Source organism: Patella vulgata, chromosome 8 (genome assembly GCF_932274485.2).
Source record: "Patella vulgata chromosome 8, xgPatVulg1.2, whole genome shotgun sequence".
NCBI classification, from domain to species: Eukaryota; Metazoa; Mollusca; class Gastropoda; family Patellidae; genus Patella; species Patella vulgata.
This window is the reverse complement of record NC_065886.2, coordinates 16,408,043-16,432,908: the sequence shown is the minus strand read 5'-3', so window position 1 is coordinate 16,432,908 and position 24,866 is coordinate 16,408,043. Positions and strand designations below refer to the sequence as shown.

Sequence of the window (24,866 nt, the reverse complement as noted above, 5' to 3'; positions counted from 1 at the left end):
CACCCTGGATACAACAGCAGACACAAGAAAGGGTGACATGCATAAATTAGTCAAATTATCAATTTTGTAATTACCTCCCCTAGACAATAAATGTGACAAGAAAACTAAAATGTATGGTAGAGGCTGTATAGGAAAGTCCTATAATATTGAGTATTTGACTAAAAATAATTTGAGAAACTGGACATTCCCAGGACTTACGTGGGTAAGCTTTCGTTATATTTCATATAAGTAATTCCATTCTGCATCTTTCTGTATTAATCTAAATATGACCATTTCCGGTTGCAGCATTCTCGAGTCGAAGCCAAAATGGTGAGAAAAATATTTAATGGCTGACGAGAATGTTTAGACATACTGTTCAGTGATAGGTCAAAGGACTACTTATATTATAAGCTGGATTTTATTTGCAAAATTGAAATGGAACTCTTGCATTTTAATATCTTACAAACTAGAACTGAAAATACAAAACCAGAGTGAGAGAAAAATGACCAAGATTAAAAAAAAAAAAAACAAGTGTCAAACCAACATTTTTAATTTATAGCACACAATCTGTATTACTATTAGCCTACACAGTCACAGTGACTTAGTGGACAGTGATGCAGGACGGGGGGGGGGGCAGACAAGGACCTTGGTGTGCACATAAAAGTTCCCTTGACAGTTGTAATTTAATATAAGAGTATCCCTCATAGCACACTGTATGGTATGGCGTATGCCCATCGTCATTAGCCCAGTCGGAGCAGAACAGTAGGACGTTAAATCCCATTTCATTTAATTTTTATGCACCCACATTTTCATGTGATTGTATATTGTTGTCACCCCTGTCTGTCCACAATTGTTTGTGAACACTCTAGAGGTCACAATTTTTATCCAATTTCAACGAAACTTGAAATATAGGTTTGTCACCTTAAGATCTTGGTTCCTTTCGATATAGGCATGTATCTGACTGTAACTTCATGGATTATGGCCCTTGATTGTACAAAAAATCACGTTTTTAGCTTGTGAACACTGTAGAGGTCACAATTTTTATCCGATTTGGTTTAAACTTGAAATATATGTTTATAACCCAAAGATCTCAGTTCCTTTCGATATTCGTGCATATCAGACCATAACTTCCTGAATTATGGCCCCTGATTGTTCAAAAAATCGCGTTTTTAGCTTGTGGACCCTATGGCGGTCATACTTCTTATCCGATTTAAAAAAACGTTTGAATATATATACCCTAAGGATGGTTGAGCTTGAATTTCGTAAAAATTGAACCAAAACTGACAGACAAAATGTCCACGCCTTGTAGTCAAATAGCGTAAAAATATGGTATATCAATGTTGTGGACCCTGTAGAAGTCACAATTTTATTGAAACTTGAAATGCATGTTTATAACCCAAAGATCTTGGTTGCTTTCGATATTCGTGCATATCGGATCATAACTTGCTAAATTATGGCCCCTGATTGTACGAAAAATGGCGTTTTTAGCTTGGGGTCACTCTAGAGGTCACAATTATTATCCAATTTAAAACACCGTTTGAATATATCACCGTTACACTGTAATGAAAGTTGAGTTTGAATTTCGTGAAAATTGGACCAAAACTGCCAGACAAAATGGCTGCCCCTTGTACGCAAATAGTGTAAACATCTGGTATATTAAGGTTGTGGACCCTCTGGTGCTCACAATTTTGGGCCGATTTTGATGAAACTTGCAATGCATTTTTATAACCCAAAGATCTTGGCTGCTTTCGATATTCGTGCAAATCGGATCTTAACTTCCTGATTGTACGAAAAATCGTGTTTTTAGCTTGTGGTCCCTCTAGAGGTCACAATTATTAACCGATTTAAAAAAACGTTGAAATATATCACCGTTACACCATTATGATGGCTGAGTTCGAATTTCGTGGATATCGGACTAAAACTGCCGGACAAAATGGTCGCCTCTTGCACGCAAATAGTGTAAATATATGGTATATCTGGAGTCCACAATTTTGATCTGATTTTGATGAAACTTGAAATACATATTTATAACCCAAAGATCTTGGTTTCTTTCGATATTCGCGCATATTGGATCGTAACTTCCTGAATTATGGCCCTTGATTGTACGAAAAGTCGCGTTTTTAGGATGTGATCCCTCTAGATGACACAATTTTTATCCGATTTAAAAAAACGTTTGAATATATCACTGTTACACCCTTAAGATGGTGGAGTCCTAATATCGTACAAATTGGACCAAAACTGCCTTACAAAATGGCTGCCCCTCGTACGAAATATTGTAAATATATGGTATATCAACCTATATGAACCATATATCAACATATATGGTATATGGACCCTCTAGAGAGAGGACACAATTTTGATCCGATTTTGATGAAACTTGAAATACATGTTTATAACCCAAAGATCTTGGTTCCTTTCAATATTCATGCATATCGGATCGTAACTTCCTGAATTATGGCCCTTGATTGTACGAAAAATCACTTCTTTTTTTGAGCTTATTCTCTGTCCATCTCTTGCAAAATGGGGGCATATCTTGCATGGCAACCGCTTGTTTCTATTAAATGGTGATGTTATCTTACATTGAAAATATGGGCTTCTGATATCAAATGTGAAAACCAGTAGATCTACACACTGACGTTTGCTCTATACCCAAGAGCATGATTTGAAATGCCAAACAGTACTTCTGATGTAGACTGGATTAACCAGGTCCGAGCACTTGCCATTTAATTTGGACTGCTTGCATATTTCAACAAATAAAACTTACTAGAAATTACAATGAAAGTTTTATAAAATTAATGTAAACCGGTTTATTAATATGTGATTTTTGACCCATTTTTGTCCATTTTCAATTCCAAAAAATAACCTTACAATTAGAATATCATATGCAAGTGACTTGATTTTTTTCCTTCAGTTTTGTGTTGAAACAATATTCAGAGACAACTACCCCAGAAACCACTAATTAAATGGGCCTTACCTTAATGATAGAATGAAGTAAACACAAATGTTTGGATTATATAACCATATTTTTTATTTCCAGTATTTAAATTAAAGAAGGGGAGGCTTTTTGGTGTCCAATATAACAGGTACTGTTCTAAAGCATAACTTCCAGTTTTCCACCCAGTTGTATGAATAATGAAATTAGATTTATTATGTTATATTCTATATATTTCAGATGAAACAAGTTTGTTACTTGATGTGAACACTGGAAAATCTAGACTACAATATGTGACCACTTATTCCAGACCCTGATAGAATCAAATTGGGTAAAGTTTTTACAATGGAGGACACATTTTTCTCCATACCACCTCTTTATGAAGGTGACACAGAAGAAGGAGAAATGAACCAAAACACTACTAACGATGTACGTGACATGAACAGTGTTGGTCGTCACTCTGTTGATTACAAAAATAGTTTACAGTTTAGAAACACGGACAATATTATGAACAGTGTTACTTCCACAAGTTGCCATGGTAACATGAATAATGAATTTGTCAACCCTCCTCCAGCTAATAATTGCCATGCCAGAATTTCTGATGTTCACATCACCGATTCATTGAACAATAAGGGAGATAACCCTGATAATGGCAGAACAGCAATTATATTACAAAGCCCAACAAGCCAACAAAATACACACAATGTTCAAATGAAGTGTGTACAGAATCAGCTAGAAAATGAAACCAGCGTTCAGGATGAGAAATTAGTAGATATGTCTGATATTAGTGCCTACACTAAAAAAATGGTGGAAAATGCCCTGAGCCAATCAGAAACAACAGATTCTTCTAATTCGATGTCATATGCACGACAAGAAAAAATGTCAAAAGTTGAGAAAACCAACAAAGGATATTCGGTCAGCTCGTCATCGTCAGCCAAGCCTAATTCCACAAGAAAGTCAGATGAGTTAAAGTCTATGAAGGAAACAAATCTGGATGAAGCAGTGAGACGAGAGACGACCAAAGTGACTGGATCAGACGATGTAACCCTTAAAACGTGCATTCGATGTAAAGCCATGTTTACTAATATAACAGATGAAGGTGTAGCCTTGTCTAAAGATGACAATTTCACCTGTCGGTCGTGCACAGAAAGTTCTGCTGAAGATTGTGCCGTAGGGGACTTTCGCGTTGATTTGAAATATGGAGACAAAACTAATAAATTGAATATGGGTGAAAAACTAAATAAAAATGTTGGTATAAAAATATTAGGGTTAGAAAAATCGAATGAAGGGGATTTAGTATTTGAAATAACGTATGGAAAAAAGACTGAAAAAATCAGTATTTCTCAAGATGATTTGGTGAGTGGTGAAATGACGATAAAATTTAAAACAGAGAAGCAGATAATCAGACCATTTATTCCTGCTAATGTACAGCAGTTTCCATGTTCTGATTGTGGTGATTCTTTTCGTGAAACGCGTACATTAGCCAATCACAAACTAACACATCCATGCATTAAACCCTGGGTGTGTTTAGATTGTGGCAAGGAATTCAAATACAAAAACCTAATGCTACGTCATAAATTATCTCACACAGACATCAAAGACCATGTCTGTAATGTATGCAATAAAGCTTTCCGAACAAAAGCAAACTTAAAACGTCATAGACTAGGTGCTCACAAAGATGCTGTGACAGAAACAAAGACGGAACCTGTGGAAGCGTCAGAAGACATGGAATCAACAGTTAATGAGATTCCGACAGTGGTAAAAACCCGAAAACGGAAAGTAAGTGTGGAATATGATGTTGATAGCGGAAGTGCCGAAGCTCCAGATGATGAAGATGATGACTATTATGAGGAGACTGATGACAAACCATCTCGTCGTAATTCTAGTCCAAGAGCGACTCCAAGTAAGATTCGCTACAATTGTAAGATGTGCGAGAAGGGCTTTACGAACAAGAGCAAATGGAAACGTCACGAATTATATCATTTTCAGATGAGAATGCCAGTGTGTGAAATATGTGAACGTTCATTCGTGGATAAAGATTATCTCATGGAACACATCCGCACACACGAGGATAAATTCGCGGATTATATCTGTAAAATATGCGGCATGGAATTCCCTTTCACAGATGAGTTGCAACACCATGTGGAAGGACATTCCAGTCCGGATGAAAGCACGGTTAATAATTCAGACCTCCAAACAAATTTAACTCAAAATGGCAGTGGTTCACACAACTGTGACGAATGCAACAAAAGTTTCCGATCCAACTATATATTACAGCGCCATCTGGTCACCCATAATCGTGCGACGTGCCAGTGTCAGGAGTGTGGCAAGTTTTATTCTTGTCGCTACAATCTTGCCCAGCATATGATGATACACAACACCCATAGTCAGTACATATGTGATCAGTGTGGAGAATCGTTCAAAGTTAAACAATATCTCAGTCGTCATATGATCAAACATCGAGAACAGAAAACGTGGGCGTGTAATTTATGCGATTTAAAGTTTTATCGTCAAGGTAACCTCCGTCATCACATGAAACAACATGTGGAGGAGAAACCCTTCCAATGTACACACTGTCAGAAAGCTTTCGTACGTGAAAAAACATTAGAGGAGCATATCTTATTGACTCACACAAAAGAACGTCCATTTCAATGTCCAGTTTGTGGGCGTGGTTTCGGTTTACGAAGAATGATCAAACCACATATGAAAATTCATTCGGGTTACAAGGAACATAAGTGTGACGAATGCGGGAAATTATTTACGTATAAATCTAACCTCAACCAACACATGATGGTGCATAGCGGGGAAAAACCCTTTATATGTCAGTATTGTGGTAAAGGTTTCGCGCGCAGTAAATATTTAAATGATCATATGAGAACACATGCGATAACTGTACCTAATTTACCTGATATATCAATAACTACCATACCCTTACAATAATCACCTTATGATAAACTGTCATACCTAGTCAATCAGTGTCATTTCACAACTATAATTGAAATGGGGATTCTCTGTGCCCACTGAGTGATGGAAGGCAGTATGAACACCATGCTGTGTTCTATGAGGAAAATTTTGCCAGAATAGCATCATTCTTGTTTACTGTTCATTGGATTCCAACTGCCAAAGGTTTGGTTTAAGCGAACTTAGCGTTAGCTATCACCTGTATATCGCAAACCAAAAATGAGTAAAGCACTTAATTATCTACACTAGGGCTTTCATTTACATTTTGCAAGACGGCCAAGTTTTGTAGTATTTTGTTTATGAATATGACATTTATCCCATTTTGAAATGACAAGTGTTTCACACAAAAAAACTTTGAATTGAATGGTATTTATTATGTTTTTAGGTTAAAATCTATGAAATACTAATTGTGTGGCATGTTATTTAACTAATAGGAAATTCTCCAGTCATTTTCAGTATTCTTCAGTCATTTTCACTATTTCCCAGTCATTTTCCCACTCATTTAAGATCAGCAAAGACGACTAAAATGAGAACCCTATTCAATCTCAGCTCGCAACAACAAAATAGATTTTAACTTTTAAAAGTTAAAGATGCATTATGTAAGATTGAGATAAAAAGCTGGCCGTTCTTGCTATAATAGTTCAAAAATAGATAATGAAAATATTGAAAGTTTCAGTCAAATTACTTTATTCTTAGCAAAGTGACTGGTGTTTGAAATTTTGACAATAAAGTCTTGATTGTCAATTACCATTGCCGTGATAATAAACAGTCTCAGTTATATATTTTTAAGTTAAATTATTAAATGGCAACAGTGTTTTAATCAATTCAATATCACAACAATCGGATGGTCTAGAGAGTTGAATACAGCCTTGTGATGTGAATAAATGCCTAATTTATCAGTTATAAAACATATGAAACCCCCAAAATGACCTACTTAAAACAGATTTAACTCTTTTATAATACATCTTTAAAATGTCTTTATGCTAGTAGGAATAATTTTTGGTCATATACCATATTAATTGTTTAAAATAGAAATATTAATGGTTTGACCTTTTAGCACTTGGACTGCCCAAAAATACTGCCAAAGTCACCTATTTATTGACTGTATATTACTAGTTCTGTGATTGGATTGTGTAAGGATGAGTCTCAAGAACAGAAGTTTTGAATATTAGCTACAAAACTTAATGTAAAAACACAGGAACAGAAGTTTAGAATATTACCTACAAAACTGTACATACAAGTAAAGGCTAATTTAAGAAACTGACATAAAAATTACCTAACGGTAGGTAAAAATTTGGGTTGTGTAAAAAAAATAAAAGATCTCATAAGGAGGTGATTATGTTTACTGGTAGCATGTAATTTAATAATTGTATACATTTATTACAGGTATTTACATTGTATATGGTGAATACATGTACATGTATCTATAATCTATTGTTAAAGGATTTAACATCGGTGTATAATACATACAGCGATAGGCGCAGTGGGGTTGGGGTGGGGCTCTCCCATCACCCCAAGGAACAAAAGGCTCTAATTTAGAGCAGGCCCATATCTGGATCTGCCACTGTACACATATACGTACATCGTAGACAACTTAATTATAATACTCCTTTATTGTTGAAATTAAAGCTGGATGGTACATTTAAAAACAAACTGTCTTACATTTTAAAGATGCATTATGTACGATTTAGATAAAGAGCTAGCCATTCTTTCTAAAGTAGTTCAAAAACAGATAATGAGTAATGAATATATTGAAAATTTCAGTCCAATTACTTTTGTCTGAGCAAATTTATCAGTGTTTGAAGTTTTGATAAGATGTAGCATTTTTAGTCTTGATTGTCAAACAAGTTTCATTGCTACGATCATAAAGAATGTCTTGATTATCCATTAGAGCGGTTGTTCTAATCAGTTTAATATCTTGTCCATCTGATAGCCTAGATTATGGTCTTGTTATGTGAATAAATGTCTAAATAATTTGAATCAGGGGCGTGCTGGCAGGGAGTTTAGGAGGACGGTGTCCTCCCAGGCCCCCATTAAACAATAAGTCCACCCGTATAAGCGGGCCCCCCTGAGAGCTCTAATTTTCACGCGGAATCCCCTCAAAAAATTGAGAGTGCGCACGCGAAAAATCATACGTACACAACGATTAGTAAAATATATTACGCTGACGTGCAAATGCCTGTCACCTTAAGGTGAAATGGTCTTTGATACATGTATTCATGCCTCGATATGTATAAGATGCAATTTATTATTTGGATAGAAATACATTGTATTAGCATTATATTAAGCAGACCTGTCATGAGTGTCTTGTGTAGTACAGTAGTATGTCTTATAGTCAAAATAGCAGCATAAATTTTGAAAATATGATACCTAGATTTCTCCCAGAAGTGCTTGCAAAACACGTTTCCCGTTGTCAAATTTTGAAAATTTTCAGGGGGGAGAACCACCAGACCCCCCTACCAGCGGCGCGCCTTCGGCGATCCCGGGCCCCTTCGGGGCCAGCACGCCCCTGATTTGAATAACATATAAAGCTAGAAAAAAGACCAGCAATATGCAGATTTAGCTCTTGCATAATGCATCTTTATGTAAATTCTTCCTTTTTTTTTCCTTTGAAAATATAACTGCCATATCTACATCCATTCTGATTCTAGTTTTTGACCATATCAGGTCATCAGCTTAGATAGGTGTGTTGTGATTGTATGCCAACTTTTATTAAATAATCTAAGTAGATTGTTGTTTTATTATAGCTATTTTGGGTGTTAATGAGTTTACTATTGAAAGTAGTTGTATATTGATGAAGAAATATTATTTATTATATATTAATCAAGTATACTGGTACTAATGAATACCATACCTAATATTATTTATTACATTATGTATACCAAATATTTTTAAAACTAATTCTGAATTACTTTAAAGCATTTAGTAATTGGACTTATTAAAAGTACAAATTTATGGATACACTATTACTGAATTTATAACGAGGATACTTCATAAAACGTGCTTGTGATTATATAATGAGAGAGAATGTGGTATAACGTCCCCTTGACACAAACTAAGTCATTTCGGAACAAACATATGGTTCAATATGCTATTGTCACGTACAAGCCAGAATGACAGACCTTATGATATAAAGCGAACGCTGTTATTGAATTCATATGTTAGAAACGAACCAGGATCTGCCACAGGCCAAGTTTAAAACAGTCATCTCCATTTGTTATAATGGACACTGGCATATATAATTTATGATAATGAATGTACTGATTAATCAATAATAGATAAAACCAAGATACAACCTAGGACTGCGTCACTATTGCCCTAAAGAGGTTATGTGACAAAGGGACCATGGAAATTTCATTATTTACATAAAATGAAATGAAATGGGGTTTAACATCCTACTGTTCTGCTCCGAACTGGCCTAATGAAGGCGAGCATATGCTATACAGTGTGGTATGAGAGAAATTTCGCCCAGACACAGAAAGGCACTACGGTCTACTCTTATATCGAATTCCAACTGCCAAGATATCATTAACGTGCACGCCAATGTGTACACGGGACCTAGTGTTTCATCCCATCAGAAAGAATATTGCCTGGCCCTCAGTCCTGCACCACTGACACGTCGAAAAATCCTGAATAACTTTCTTGGCCAACGCAGGAGATCAAACACGGTACCTCCAGGTTAGTGAGCCAACATCGTACTCACTGGGTGGGGGGGGTGGATGGCCGAATGGTTAGCACGTGCGTGCTGTATTATAAGGCCTGTCATTGAATTAACTGGCGTGGTTTCGAATCCCCGGTTGTACGGTACAAGGAGTAGGGTTGCCTGTCCAACCTCGTGGGTTTTTTCTGGGTCCTCCGGTTTGCTCCCACTGCTAAAGACCCCTACGCGCAAGCGAATCATTGAAATAAAATTAAACCATATGTTAGTCCCGAAATGACCAAGTTTGCGTCGAGTGGACGTTAAACCCCATTTCTCTCTCTCTCTTGTACTCACTGAACCACTGTGGCTCCCAGAAATAAAGGCAAGAGAGTATCCTCAACATTGCAATTTTGCATAGTAAGAAATTCAGTAATTGTGTATCCTCAAAATTGTATCTGGTTTCAAATTCTCAATTACATGAATTTTAACGTGTAATTTATATAGTTATCATATTCCTTCTCTCTGAATTCATCTTTACAATGACAGTGGACATGTGTCTCTCTGAATTCATCTTTACAATGTCAGTGGACATGTATGGTGTTTTAGTGGTGTTTCGTTATTGAACTGGAAATACAGACACAATTCTATGGAATACAATGTTTATTACTCAGCAACTTTTCTACTTGAATTTTCTAGTCTTAAGTGTTTATATCATGGGGATACAATTATAAAAAAAATGATGGCACATCATATTATACATGTACGTGTAAACAACAATAACTTAGTTAATGCCGCGGTTTACCAAAATTGAAGAGTAGGCATTTCGGTAGTTCACTGGCATCACATTAAGAAATTGAGATTGTTATAGTATATTAATGTGTTATATGTATATAAAGCTGACTGATATAGTTATTGCACCTGGGGCCTGATAAAATCCAAATTTTAGTAGTTTAATTGGATAATATTAGATTGATTTTAGTGCTTAGCAAATGAAAATTGAAGTATCTACTAAAATTTGGATTTTATCTTTAGTTAAAATTTTGTGAAACAGGGCCCTGAGTGTTATAGTGAAATCCCAGTGTATATATATTTAAACAGAAACATAGTGTAATTTATAGCTAAGACTGATGTTATTATTATATTGTGGATAATATAATTAATTATTGATCATGTTCTTAATGATTTTATAGTCTCAGTAATATAACACTTAACTAAAACAGAACATCTTCTTTATTTTGTACACTGTGTTGTGGCCATACATTGTCTTTATTATACACTTGTGGCAACAATTATAGGATTATTATCTGATTTTAAATTTTCGTAGAATCTTGATTTAAAAGAAATATAAAATAAGGTTTTTGGTACTTTTTCAAATTTGTTCAAATAAGTAGCTCAGGCATATGAGGCTAGAGCCTCTGTTAAAAAAAAGGCAACTGGTCCAAAACGCTCAATAAAGTTTCACCAAATTTGTTATGTATCTTGCTTGGGTGGTGCCTGTTCTAATTTGTTGCTTTGGTCCACAGGGGAAATTTAGGAAATAATTTGTACCATTTCAAAGCTACCTGAAATATATGCAGAAATATATTGAGAGCCAAGGCAAAGAAAAACTAAAAGATAATTTTAAAGTTGAACAGTTACTTTTATTAGAATTGTGACGAAACACATTTATGTGATTTATAATACTTAGGTAATTTAAATGTCTTATCACAGTGTTCACATTTGATTCGTTGTCCATTATTATGTGTAGTCATGTGACATGCTAGATAGCGTTTCTGTGTGAACATCATACCACACTGTGTACATTCAAACTTCTTCGACTCAATGTGAATTTTTAAATGGTCTGCCAGATAACTTTTCTCTTTATAGGATGAACCACAGTAAATACATAAAAAGCGCTCCGCTTCGGTTTTCTTCGGACCATGGACACGTAACAAATGAACCTTTAAATAACGTTTTTGGGTAAACTCTGAATTGCACTCGGGACACACAAATTTTGAGCTATGACCTTGAAGGTGACTATATAAATATCGTTTCTCTTTAAAAGATTTATTACAATCTGGACAGTTAATTCTCGTTTTCTTCTCATGAGTCTTCAGATGTGCATCAAGGTAACGCTTACAAGAGAAAATATGGTTGCATTCAGAACACTTATAATTTTTTCCACTGACATGAGTCTTTACATGTTCTTTTAGATATCTTTTTGTTTTGAAAACTTTTCCACACAGATTGCATGTCAATCTATCATTGTTATCAGTTTTAGTTGTTTTTACTATGTTATTTTTCGTCTCTGTTATTGGTTTTGATTTTAAAAGTGATGAAGCCGTGTTGATAATGTCCTCGCTGTGGATTACGTCTAGTTCAACAACATCCTCTTCATCTTCAATCACACGACTTTCATCACAGGAAAACTGATCGGTAAAATCACTACATTGTAAATCTATATCACTTGCATCGTTCTCAACCTCTTCTATCTCTGCAACAGTCAGTGACATTACACTTATGTTGTCAACCATCTTTGTATGGAATTCTTTATATTCCTCCCTTGTTCTGGCCACAGTCTGCAAAAACAAAAAGTACAGTCATGGAATTGGGTTCAAGGTCTTATCAAAACAATACTTTGGTCATTTTGGGACCAACATGTGATAAATTTCACCTGGACATTCGCATTTCAACCTACTCTTCTTTAAATTCCACTGCTAATATGTTCATTGGTGGACCTATGTTTTTATCTCACTGGAAGGATTAGTCACACTTTCCTTGTCAATCCCACAGAATCCACCTTAATGACAAATGAGAGCTGGGCTTCAATCAAGCAGTAATTGAACCTGAGCCCTTCTGAAAATTTCCCTCATAGCACACTGTATGGCGTATGCCCGTCTTCATTAGCCCAGTAAAGGAGCAGAACAGTAGGACGTTAAACCCCATTTCATTTCATTTCATTTTTGTCACCTTCTCAATTTCATAATAACCTGCAACAGGCCATGGCTAACTGTATATGATTGTGATGCTTATGAAATGAAATGAAATGAAATGGAGTTTAACGTCCTACTGTTCTGCTCCTAACCTGGGCTAATGAAGACGGGCATACGCCATACAGTGTGCTATGAGGGAAATTTTGCCCGGACAGCGGCACTACGGCCTACTCTTATATCGAATTCCAACTGCCAGGGGATCTTTTACGTGCATTCCAATATATACACGGGGCCTCGGTTTTTCGTATCATCCGAAGGACTAGACAGCTGTCCTTGTCAGGCCCTCCGTTCTGCACCACTGACAAGGAGAAACCACGTCGGAAAATCCTGATGAACTTTCTCGGCCAGCGAGATAACGCGCCTCATGGAACTATTTCTATGACGCGTCTAATCAATGACGTCACATATTTTTGAGGTCAATGAAAATAATTCTCACACTTTTTTTTTCTTTTTTTAAAAACAAAATTAATGTATACAATTTAGATCTATTAAATAAAAATAAATTTGGAAAAACTAAATTATTTAACATTTTTTGTATCACTTGAGAAAATTAATTATGAAGGTTTTATATTTGACAATAATCAGCTTCGCTCTACTCAGGCAATGTCTGTTACATATTATTGAATTAGAGTTTAGTAGATCCTTTAAAATACCTACGATTTACTCTATTAGTAGCCCTACTAAATGGTGAAGGTTTTATATTTGACAACAATCAGCTTCGCTCTACTCAGGCAATGTCTGTTACATATTATTGAATTAGAGGTTTAGTAGATCCTTTAAAATACCTACGATTTACTCTATTAGTAGCCCTACTAAATGGTCATCTGCCATTACTTATTAGAAATAGTATTACGACCAATGTCATTAAAATGATTAATACAACGGACAATTTGTTTTGTTTACAAATCAGTGTATATCCTAAGAGGAAGTAACTCTAACAGAAAAATGTCAGCACGTCACTTTTTGAAAATTGCGGATTGACTACGTAACTATAAATCACTATTAAGGTTAATTTAAGGTTAATCTCAAAATTCAAACGTTTACCAGGTTAATTTCATTGGTCACCAACTTTTATTAGGCATCCATACTTACAGAAAATAAATATTTCACTTAGATACTCATAATCAAACATTCACCAAGAAAAGATAATTATGTAGAGTACTTAAATTTATATAATTTCTCTTTTGTTTTTTTTTTTGTTGTTTTAAAAAAAGGACGAGAAACTCCCCAAATTATCAAAAATTCGTTAAATGACTCCCCCCCCACACACACACACACACACACAAAAGAAACAAACAAAAAATCAAAATTCTAATCTGACTCTATAAATATCTCGGGAAGGGATTGTTGTACATGGACGGGCTATACGGACAATGGCCGCTCGGTAAAAAATGGGGCGTTGGGATAGATAAAAATAGTGCCGAAAATCAGTTACCGGTAATGGGCCGACTCTGCAGGGTAAGGATGCGCTTGTCAGATCTGTCACCAAAAATTTAACTTTAAATCGAAAATTATTACCGACAGGTGAAGACGGGCGAATTAAAAAATAAACACCCCAAAGCCTTCCACCAAAATAAAACAAGTGAAACAAGCACAATTGCAAACATCTCAAGAATGGCCCCGTCCAAAGATTTTGTTATAATTTTAAATAATTCTTCCTCTCCAATTCATGTTGACGCATGCTTTATTTGCCCGTTAACCTACCCATACAATTTAGTCTTGGATTGAGGCCCCTTCATTAGTGACGGTACGTCTTGTCTTTCGGATGGGCAAAGAAACGAAGGTCCCGTGTACACGTTGGCATGTACACCGTATTTTCATAAGTCTTTGAAAACTTTGGCTTTGCTCGAGAAATCGTAGGATCTAATACACGTATCTTCAAATATGTTTATCGACAATAAATATCTTCTAATATCTTTAATTCACATCTCCTAATATATGCGTATTGACAGTAAACAACTTCTGACATGTTTATCAGTAACAAACATCAACAATAAAAATCTTAAAATAGGTATATATGTATAAACTATTCAACATATATAAATAAGTCACTGTATATCGCCATCGGTAATACAGGTCGCCTGCATGTAGGGGGTTATAAAAATTGGTGGAAGTTGGTCAATCGTAAATCTTATCACCGTATTATTAATCCGATGTAAGGTAAAAATGTCACACAGACCACCCCACCACCACCGCCATACTCACAAAAAAGAAAATGGGTTTGAGTTTACCAATGAGGTAAAATAGTTCCCTCAAGTAGGGAAATAGTCATTTTATTTGGGAAAAAGGGTGGGGGGGAGGGGACTTGTTTTATTTTGGTGGAAGGCTTTGGGGTGTTTATTTTTTAATTCGCCCGTCTTCACCTGTCGGTAATAATTTTCGATTTAAAGTTAAATTTTTGGTGACAGATCTGACAAGCGCATCCTTACCCTGCAGAGTCGGCCCATTACCGGTAACTGATTTTCGGCACTATTTTTATCTATCCCAACGCCCCATTTTTTACCGAGCGGCCATTGTCCGTATAGCCCGTCCATGTACAACAATCCCTTCCCGAGATATTTATAGAGTCAGATTAGAATTTTGATTTTTTGTTTGTTTCTTTTGTGTGTGTGGGGGGGGGGGAGTCATTTAACGAATTTTTGATAATTTGGGGAGTTTCTCGTCCTTTTTTTAAAAAAACAAAAAAAAAAACAAAAGAGAAATTATATAAATTTAAGTACTCTACATAATTATCTTTTCTTGGTGAATGTTTGATTATGAGTATCTAAGTGAAATATTTATTTTCTGTAAGTATGGATGCCTAATAAAAGTTGGAATTTATTGTGTATGCTCATCTAAATTCTCGCCGTAGTTTTAGCAAAAGGTGTACCATTGTGACACTCTGTGGTCGCTCTGAGAGTTGTAAAAAATACATCGTTAGAGGAGGTGTGGCTCTATTCTTAGAAACTTTAATATGTATGGAAATTGGAAATGTGTCTAAAAGCACATATTAATGTAATATGGATGAAGATATATAAAATGAATTATATTCAATTTTGTTTTTTTTGTTTTTAAATATTGTAATTTCTAATCAAATTGAACGACAGTCGATTGCGTCTGCTTACTGCATTCTACACGTTTTTTAATTATTATTTTGTCGTTTGTGAATCAGCCATTACTCATTATTTTCGCAATTTCTTGTAGGATACGTTTGCCTTTGTTTATTACAAATGGCGCCCATTCTACGTTTTTTTTGTTATTTTTACTATTTTGTCGTCTGTGGATCAACCATTTTTATTTACTTCCGCGTTTGTCTTAGAGGATGCCGGTAGGCCTATGTTTTTCTTTGTTCGTTACAAAATAATTGTAACAATATGGATTGAAATGGACCAATATTGAATTCTAATTTGTGTTTTTATTTTCGAATTTTATTTAAAAATACTGAGTTAGAGGTTTTGCTCCTTTAAATTTAGTGGCTTTTAATTTTGAGTCGAATCATTAAACTTGCAGTTCCTTATATTGTTGTACTGGATTTTATATCAACGCAGTTTAGGTACACACTGGTGTCCGTGGTTTTATATTCATGCCTAATGGTTGAGAGATGGGGTTTCTAATCTAGTACAACTGGGGAATCGAAACCACGCCAGTTGAGCTGACTCAATGACAGACCTTATGACACAACGCGCACGCGCTAACCATCCGCCCCACCCCACCCTCCTCTCGCCCCTCTTTGTAGCCGACTGTATAGAATGTTATTCCAGGTTCGTATACATTTATGTGTGCTCTCATGTAAAAGAATCATTGACAATTGGAATTAAACAAAGAGAAAGTGGAAACGCAACTGCCCAGGCAAAATTATCCCCCCTAGTATTGCACACTTGGTCATAGAAACAATTGCACCCGCACGTTTGTCTAAAAATATCTGCTAAACTTTATTCCTTTCAGATTCACATAAACTTTAATTGTGCTTGTATACTGTAGCTATATCGAGTTACATATGGGTACTTTCAAGCGAGCAATCTGAGAACTTGAGTCACTTGCCTCTCGACTGGAATATTCCGGTTTTGAATCCCGGCATGGACCGAGAAGAACCTTTGGGGTTGCTGCACTGCGAACGAGACAAGGAAGGCGTGTCTAGTCGTTCGTATGAGACGAAAAACAGGTCCATCCGTGGCGTGTACATCGGCATGCACGTAAAAAATCGAAGACGTCACTGTTCAACCTCGCATTGCACACGTACGTAACCTATAGAAAAAAAGACCATGCGCTTTTCTCTAAATGGCCAGCGAATTCTGTTGACGAGACATTAATTTATGATTATGGAATGAAATATATGGGGTTCTGGGTTAACAAAGACTCGCAAATGCCACACAGTGTGCTGTGGGGAACATTTTTTTCCGAACAGCGGCGCGACGACCTACTCTTATTTCGAATTTGAACTGTCAAGGAATCTTTTTCGTGCACGCCAATAAGTACGCCAGACCTTGGGGTTTTTTTTGTAACCATCCGAAGGACTAGACTGCCCTTGCCAAGCCCCCCCCCCCGCCTCCTCCGCATCCTGCACCATGTTGACAAGGCAAACCACACAGAGACATTAAACCATTAATATAATAGACCTACATCCATTATAATATCTATAGTTTAAATCACCCCGTATCACCTCTACAACCCGTGTTTGTATAGAAAATCGTTGGCCTATTCACAAAGTTTGCATATATTTTTCATAAGTAATATATATCCTCCCACTGCTAAAGACCCCTACGCGCAAGCGAATAATGGAAATAAAATTGAACCATATGTTAGTCCCGAAATGACCTAGTTTGTGTCGAGTGGACATTAAACCCATCTCTCTCTCTCTCTCTCTCTCTTCTCTCTCTCTCTCTCTCTCTCATAAGTTATACCAGTGAGTTAAATATCGATGCAGTTTTATCCCATTTATTGTTCATTCTTACACAGCAGCTAATTCTTATCAAAACTAGCTTTCTCTCGTTATGAAACAAATAATTTAGTGAAAAGCTTCTTTTTCTTTTTTTTTCTTTTTTTCTTTTTTTCAATTTTTCTTTTGTTTTTGTATCCGGTTTTTTCTGCCAGGATCCGCCTATGACTGAAACACGTTCTGTAATTCATTGGTCAATCCGTATAACAGTGGTTTCCGGTTAATTCAGCAATTCGACAGAAAATCGAGGTCGCTGTGGTTGTTACAAGTGGAGTACACAATACAATTAACATTTCTTAGATTGGCACAGAAACCCACAGAAATATGGCTGACAGTCAGGCGACGGCAGCGGCTTCCACTGTTCAGCCATGGTCTAATAACAAAGATGATTATGAACTGCATAATGTGCTGGGAGCTGGGGCAACGGCTGTTGTCCAGGCTGCGACATGCAAACCCAGAAACGAAAAGTGTGCTATAAAACGGATTAACCTTGAGAAATGTAATACCACAGTGGAAGAATTGCTGAAAGAAATACAAGCTATGAGCCAGTGTAAACATGAAAACGTTGTGGGCTATCATACATCTTTTGTAGTGAAGGAGGAGTTATGGGTGATTATGAAATTATGTAGCGGAGGGTCCATGCTGGATATCATCAAAAACCGCATGAGATCTGGCAACAATAAAAATGGTGTTCTCGATGAAGTCAGTATTGCCACAATTTTAAAAGAAGTCCTCAAGGGATTGGAGTATTTTCATAGCAATGGTCAAATTCACAGAGATATTAAAGCAGGAAATATTTTACTTGGAGAGGAGGGATCTGTATATATCGCTGATTTTGGTGTCAGCGCATGGTTGGCCACTGGTAAAGATATAACAAGGGATTCCGTCCGCCATACTTTTGTCGGAACACCATGTTGGATGGCACCGGAAGTTATGGAACAAGTTTCTGGATATGACTTTAAAGCTGATATTTGGTCATTAGGAATAACGGCAATAGAACTGGCGACAGGTACTGCTCCCTATCATAAGTATCCACCTATGAAGGTCCTTATGCTGACCTTACAGAATGAGCCCCCGACCCTAGATTCCGGAGCAGACGAAAGGGATCAGTACAAATCATACAGTAAAGTATTTAGGAAAATGTTATCTGAATGTTTGAGGAAAGAACCTGACAAGAGACCAACTGCCAAGCAACTTTTGAAAAATGAATTCTTCAAAAAGGCCAAAGATAAAAACTATATCTACAAAACTCTTCTGTCAGACGGCATGCCATTAAAATCACAGAAAGTGAAGAGAGTTCCCGGTTCAAGTGGACGTCTTCATAAAACTAGAGATGGTGGTTGGGAGTGGTCAGATGACGAACTTGATGAAAATTCAGAAGAAGGAAAACTGGCAGTGACGTCGGAGCGGTCACCGAGACTCAAACCAACAGCTGAAGAATTGTCATTGCCTAGCTCAGAAAACATCCCAATAGATGGTAATCCACCATCATCAGAGCAACCGCCAGTGGCCAGTCCTGTTCCTGCAAATGATCAAGCACCAGCAAGCAGTGTGCCGGCAGATGATCCACCTGCAAAAGAAGAAGCGGAGAAAGCTGCTACAAGTCAGACTGGATCTATAAACCTTGTCTTGAGATTACGGAATGAGAAGAAGGAGTTGAATGACATCAAGTTTGATTTTACTCATGGCCAAGATACGGCTGATAGCGTGTCACGAGAATTAGTGGAAGCTGGTTTAGTTAATGGTAAAGATTTGGTGGTGGTTGCTGCTAACTTACAGAAGATTTTGGACGGCAAGGAGCGAACGAAAACTTTTGGTTTAAATTCTGGTTGTGACGTGAACGAGGTACCATGTGACAAGGCTCTAATAGGTTTCGCCCAGCTTTCATTTAATGATGATAAAATTTCACCCAGTTAGCTTCAAACATCTTACAGTTGTAGCAGGCAGACTAAAGTAATATAAAATTTATTTCAAAATAAGCATAGTTTATGTGGCATAGAAACATTGATCCACAGAGAAAGAATTACATGTATTTGTTAGAATCACCGAGAAAGAATTACATGTACATTTGTATTTGTTAAAATGACAGAGAAAGAATTAGTTATTACATGTATTTGTTAGAAATATTGTTTTTAATTGCAGGAATATTTTGCTCGATATTATAACATTATTATATTGTGTATGGTATAAAAGATGTTGAATGTAATGAGCATATTTAGACTTGTAATGTCACTACTTTCCTGAAAAAAAATACTTACAAAATAATTTATTGTAGGGTCTTGTGTACACAAATTTTTATCCAACTGCAAATACAAACTTTGAAAATATTTGTATGATTTATATTTATATACACAAGGCCCTAAGGTATAAATTATATATAGTATATGGTACATGTATATATAACTTAGTAAAATTGCAAATGACCTGACCTCTTTGATTTGGGAACAGTAGGATGTTAACCCCATTTCTTTAATTTGGGTAAAGAAAAATAAAAGTGATGGGTTTAATTAAATTTAATAGTTTAATGAAGTTGGTAGCTGTGTACATTTTAGAATTTTAGATCCGCAGATAGTCTTTCGAACAAAAATTTAATCATTTAGATTTTGTCACATGATTAATTAGAATTACACATCAGATCAACACAATCCATTACTGTTACTTTATTTGGAACCAAATCAAAGAGGTTTGACTCCTTCAAAGTATTGTGAATGCCAGGCTTAATTGATTTATTATATTAAGTACCAATAGGCTGTCTATATTAACAAATGATTCTATTTTCTGGGGCTACTTCCAATACTGTTACAGTTTAGATGATCCTAGATGTAGAACAAATTAAATCAAAAAGGCCTAGTTAGACCCTTTAAAGTTCTCTTTCAAGTGACAAAATCCTTACTACACGTCCAAAACAGCTAATCATATCATGTGCATGAATGGTTGCATACGTGTCTTTGTACCATATGTTAGTCCTGAGTTGAACTTAATCCTATCATGGGTAGTAATATGTTACGGACAATGTTTCTACCAAAAGGCAGCAGTTGTGATTTGGGTAAGTCTCTTTCACCTATAGCACGCTACTTTAATAGAAAGTAGGAGGCATGGTAGCAGGGCAATGGACTGCATTGGACTCCCGACTATAATTTCCCTGGTTCAAAACCTGGCCTTCAGATAGCAAGGTTGGTGACAGCAGGGTCTAGTGTGCCTGTTCGTTTACACACTGATATGTGTGTAAAATAACCCATGACAGTTAGAAATCAACAAGGAGTAGGCGCAAACATCGCAGTCAAGGGAATGTAACCATAGAAATCATGATCACTATATTTTTGTCTCATAAAGTATTGAATTGACAAGACAATAATCCCCATTCCACTCCATTGAAAGCATGGCATTTTCACTTTAAGTTCCAACAATCATACTACAAACCATCCCTTTAATTCAAACCAACCTATTATGGGTGCATGCCAAGCCATTAAATCACAACCATGATACCATCAACACAAGTGTCACCCTAGTAATAAACTGGATGTATGTTAATAATTAGGTCGACCAACAATATATTTATATACCAAACCAATGGACAATAGAACATGAACTTTTTATATTAAATATACCAACAGTAAGCCTGAAGGTTACATGAATATAGAAAAACTACCCAAATGGAATGTAATATTTTACTTGTGTATACTTGACTGACTAAAAAATATATTATGGTTTCATTGTTATAATAACTCTTTGAGCAAGTCATCTGTCACTGTGCTGTATAAATTGTATTTGTCAGTGGGTCTGTTTGGTTTAGATTAACATGTTCAGTTTATTGCTTAGATAAACTAAAATGTGAGATATGGGATTAAGGAAATAAAATTTGTTGAATTTAGATATGATGTGTTAAGTCTTAAATAAATCACACATAGTCTTCAATACTTTTGAGTCGAGGAAAAATATGTTTTATTTTTAAAATAATTTTTTAAAAAAAAGAATTCTTAATTTCCTTGACACCATGCAGTATGTTCTTTCCTTTCATGTTGCATTTTATTTGTTTATAATAATTTCCTGGATATGTTATGTAGGTTGACTGGTTGAATCATTCTCAAAAGAAGTTTTAATTGTCAGATGTGGTTTGTTGTAGAGGTAGACTGATGTTTTAGCTACAGAGGTTAAAGGTGCTAATACATGTATGAACTAACCAATTGTTGTTAGGTTTAAATACCTCTGTGGTGGAAACGTCGTATATATTTCAATATTTGTTATAGAACTTGATTTTATCTGATTAGCGACTTTGAAATTTGTATCATCAAATATCATCATAACCAAAATATTTATGTGACCTAGATTTGTTATTTATATAATCATACAATAAATAGACTCGGCCTAATATTTTGTCATTTTGCCATTTATTATCTTAATGATATTAAAGTAATTTCTCTTGTACTACAGAATAAGTTTTATTATTTGAACAAGAAAAAAAATCCAGGAGCTTTGATCAAGATGAGAACTTACTGGTATAGGGCCTGTCCGGTATTAAATCTAAATTTATTTCCTTTCTAGTTACATAATAAGAAATCTTAAAATAAAATATTTTAAGAATGTAGCCATTTCATTAATAATCAAGATCCAAAATTCAAGCTATGATTTTAGTGCTCCACCAATGGGCTATCAGTATTCTTAAAATATTTTAGTTCAAGTTTAGTTCATGAATAAGGTCCCAGGCCCCAAGTTCACAAAGCATTCTCAGACTTAAGTTAAGAATTAACTCAACTTTCAATCACTGTTCATGAGAAATATCTTTGATCCAGATACACACAACTTTGCATATAGTTTCTTATTGATGTATTTGATACATTAAAACAACAAATGTATATTTTGAGTAAATTCTTATCTAAAGTCTGAGAATGCTTTAATACCTCTGGGCCAGGTTTCAGATGGTACCAGGACTTGAAAGAATCAACTAATTGTTTTATAATATATAAACAGTATTGTAATGTAGTGTAATGTGTTGTATTATGTTGAAGTTTATGATATAATTGTAATATGATGTTCATCATGGTAATTGTTTATCATGTACCAATTATTTCATCCTTTACCTATTTATAGCAAACAGGGTAGTAGATTGGTAGACAGTCTGTCTCCTACAGCCTTTAATTGTTGGGTTGATTGAAGGATGTATAAGCTGTCATGACAGGGTGTGCTCCCAAACTCAAACATCAAATGTGTTTTTTTATAAACAAAATTTTTTTTTTGTTTTTTGGGTTTTTCTTTTAATTCAAATAGTTTTATCTCGAACAATAACATATTGTGCATTGCACATTTTGTCATTTAACAATATGCTCCCTTGACGTCAATTAGTCTTCGAGTGTAACATGAAATTATTATTTTTTACATCTGAAAAATAAAATTAAAGACTGAAAGCTCACTAAAAATAGGAAAGAAATCCTTGCCCTTTAACCACATGTTGTGTTTGTCAAAGGTCACAGCTAGTTGTTGAACACAGGGACAGATAGACCATGAGGCTATGGTGCAGTATATGGTTGTCACCTTCATCTAGCCTCATGGTCTATCTGTTCCTGTGTTCAACAACTAGCTGTGACCTTTGACAAACACAACATGTGGTTAAAGGGCTAGGATTTCTTTCCAATCCATGGTTATGCAAGTAAGACCATGAATATCAAGAGAAGATATCTTTAAGTGATAAAAGTATGAAGTAACACAATGTTACAGATAGAGAAAATATTACAATCTATCCACTCACACAGGTCATTAACATCTGCAATGAACAGGGTTTATTTTCTTCATATTTAGCGCTAAGGCAACACTAGTTTGATTTTTAATTCTGTATAATCTTGATGAATAGCCTCATATGAATTATGTTTGGGGGGGGGGGGGGGTGTTAGTGTGGTGGGGGGTAATTTTTGAAAAGTTTAAAATTTGAAGCCAAGTGTATTTTTGGTTATAGATTTTTCTTTTCCTTGGAAAAATAAGGAAGCAAAATTTGAAAAGTTGTTCCCAAAGAATTAAAGCTTGTTTGGCCTAAAGAGTAGCGAAATAATTTTGTTCTGATATTAATTGGTGTCTAAAATAGAGATATATTTGTTATGTGTTTTAAAATGTAAACCATACTATATATTATATGTAACAGGAAAGGTTTTGTAAGATATTTGATTTCGTATTATGGTTAATGAGGGGCCTGGTATTTGAGCCAGACAATGTCCTGCTGGCATTGAAAATATCTGTACATGTATATAGGTTATAGTGAGTAATTGATTTATGGAGATATAACATCCTTTAATAAAAATGGGATGGCTAGGCTGCTCAAATATTTAGTGATATTTATCAAATAAAATAAAACTGGCATGCTTCAAATTGCTTTTAAAGCAAAACTAAATGGACAAGATATTTAGTTTTAGAAAAAATATTTACTATTTTCAATGAATAGTTGGTGCCATACCAGCATATATTTTATATGTTTTATTAAGAAGGATAGAATCTATATAAGAAAACTGATTAGCACAAATCTAATCTTGTTAAATAATTCTGAAATGGTTGTTTTGTTTTGTGTTAAAATGGTAAAAACGTATTGTATTTTTAAAAGTTATTTCCCCCTGTATGTGGTGTTTTGTTGATTACCAGAACTAATGACGTCATATTCTTATATCCTTACAATCATGACAGATGTTAAATCGACAAATACATAAAAAGTATATCAGGATGATTAGACAAATTAGTTTTAATTAAAGTATAAAATGTAATAGTCTCTTTAATTTGATAACAAAGAATTCTGTTTTATAGACCCATATGGGTAAAGGGCATTATACAGGAACACCAATACTATGAGTATATACGTACAATAAACAGTTATCTGAACTTCCCAGGATTAACATGGAGAGATAATCTACTAATTAATTGTATTGAAAATGTTCCAATGACATAGTAATGGAAATACACAGGACACAATTTTATGGAATACAATTACTTGAGCAACATTTAGTAATTGATCTGAGACACACAGTACCCAATTTTATGGAATATCATTACTTGATCAAAATTTAGTAATTGAACTGGAGATAGAGTAAACAGTTCTATGGAATACAATTACTGTAATGGTATTCAGTATAAATGTGGCCTGTGTAATATCATAATTAAAGATGACATGTTATTGAGTAAATTTGATTTTTTATTAAGAATGATGAATTTGTTTTGTATTTAATAAGATTGTTGTATTGTAATCCGGTACCTTATAAACTTATATAAAGGTTTGTTAAGCAGACACTACACCATTGTTGTTTTTATTGTCAGTGGGCGGACAGATGCTTTGGGATTGGAAACCCAGCCCCCTCCTTAGCCGGATGGTTGGATGGTGAATGGTTAGCAGGTGCACGCTGTATCATAAGGTCTGTCATTGAGTCAACTGGCGTGGTTTCGATTCCCCTGTTGTACGTGACAAGGAGTAGGGTCGCCTGTCCAACCTTGTGGGTT

At 35.3% G+C, this 24,866-nt stretch overlaps 2 protein-coding genes across 2 annotated transcripts; both read left to right on the top strand.

The window, feature by feature from the left end:
• The first annotated feature begins 90 nt into the window (after positions 1–90).
• Positions 91–10,211, top strand: LOC126829707 (zinc finger protein 11). Its single transcript, XM_050559794.2, has 2 exons — positions 91–202; positions 3,152–10,211. Exon 2 carries the CDS (start codon positions 3,257–3,259, stop codon positions 5,849–5,851), a length of 2,595 nt encoding a protein of 864 aa, XP_050415751.1. The 5' UTR covers positions 91–202; positions 3,152–3,256; the 3' UTR covers positions 5,852–10,211.
• A 7,410-nt stretch (positions 10,212–17,621) lies between these two features.
• On the top strand, positions 17,622–24,657 carry LOC126829713 (serine/threonine-protein kinase OSR1). Its single transcript, XM_050559806.2, has one exon. The coding sequence runs from the start codon at positions 17,724–17,726 to the stop codon at positions 19,314–19,316; it is 1,593 nt and encodes a 530-aa protein (XP_050415763.1). The 5' UTR covers positions 17,622–17,723; the 3' UTR covers positions 19,317–24,657.
• The last annotated feature ends 209 nt before the right edge of the window (positions 24,658–24,866 follow it).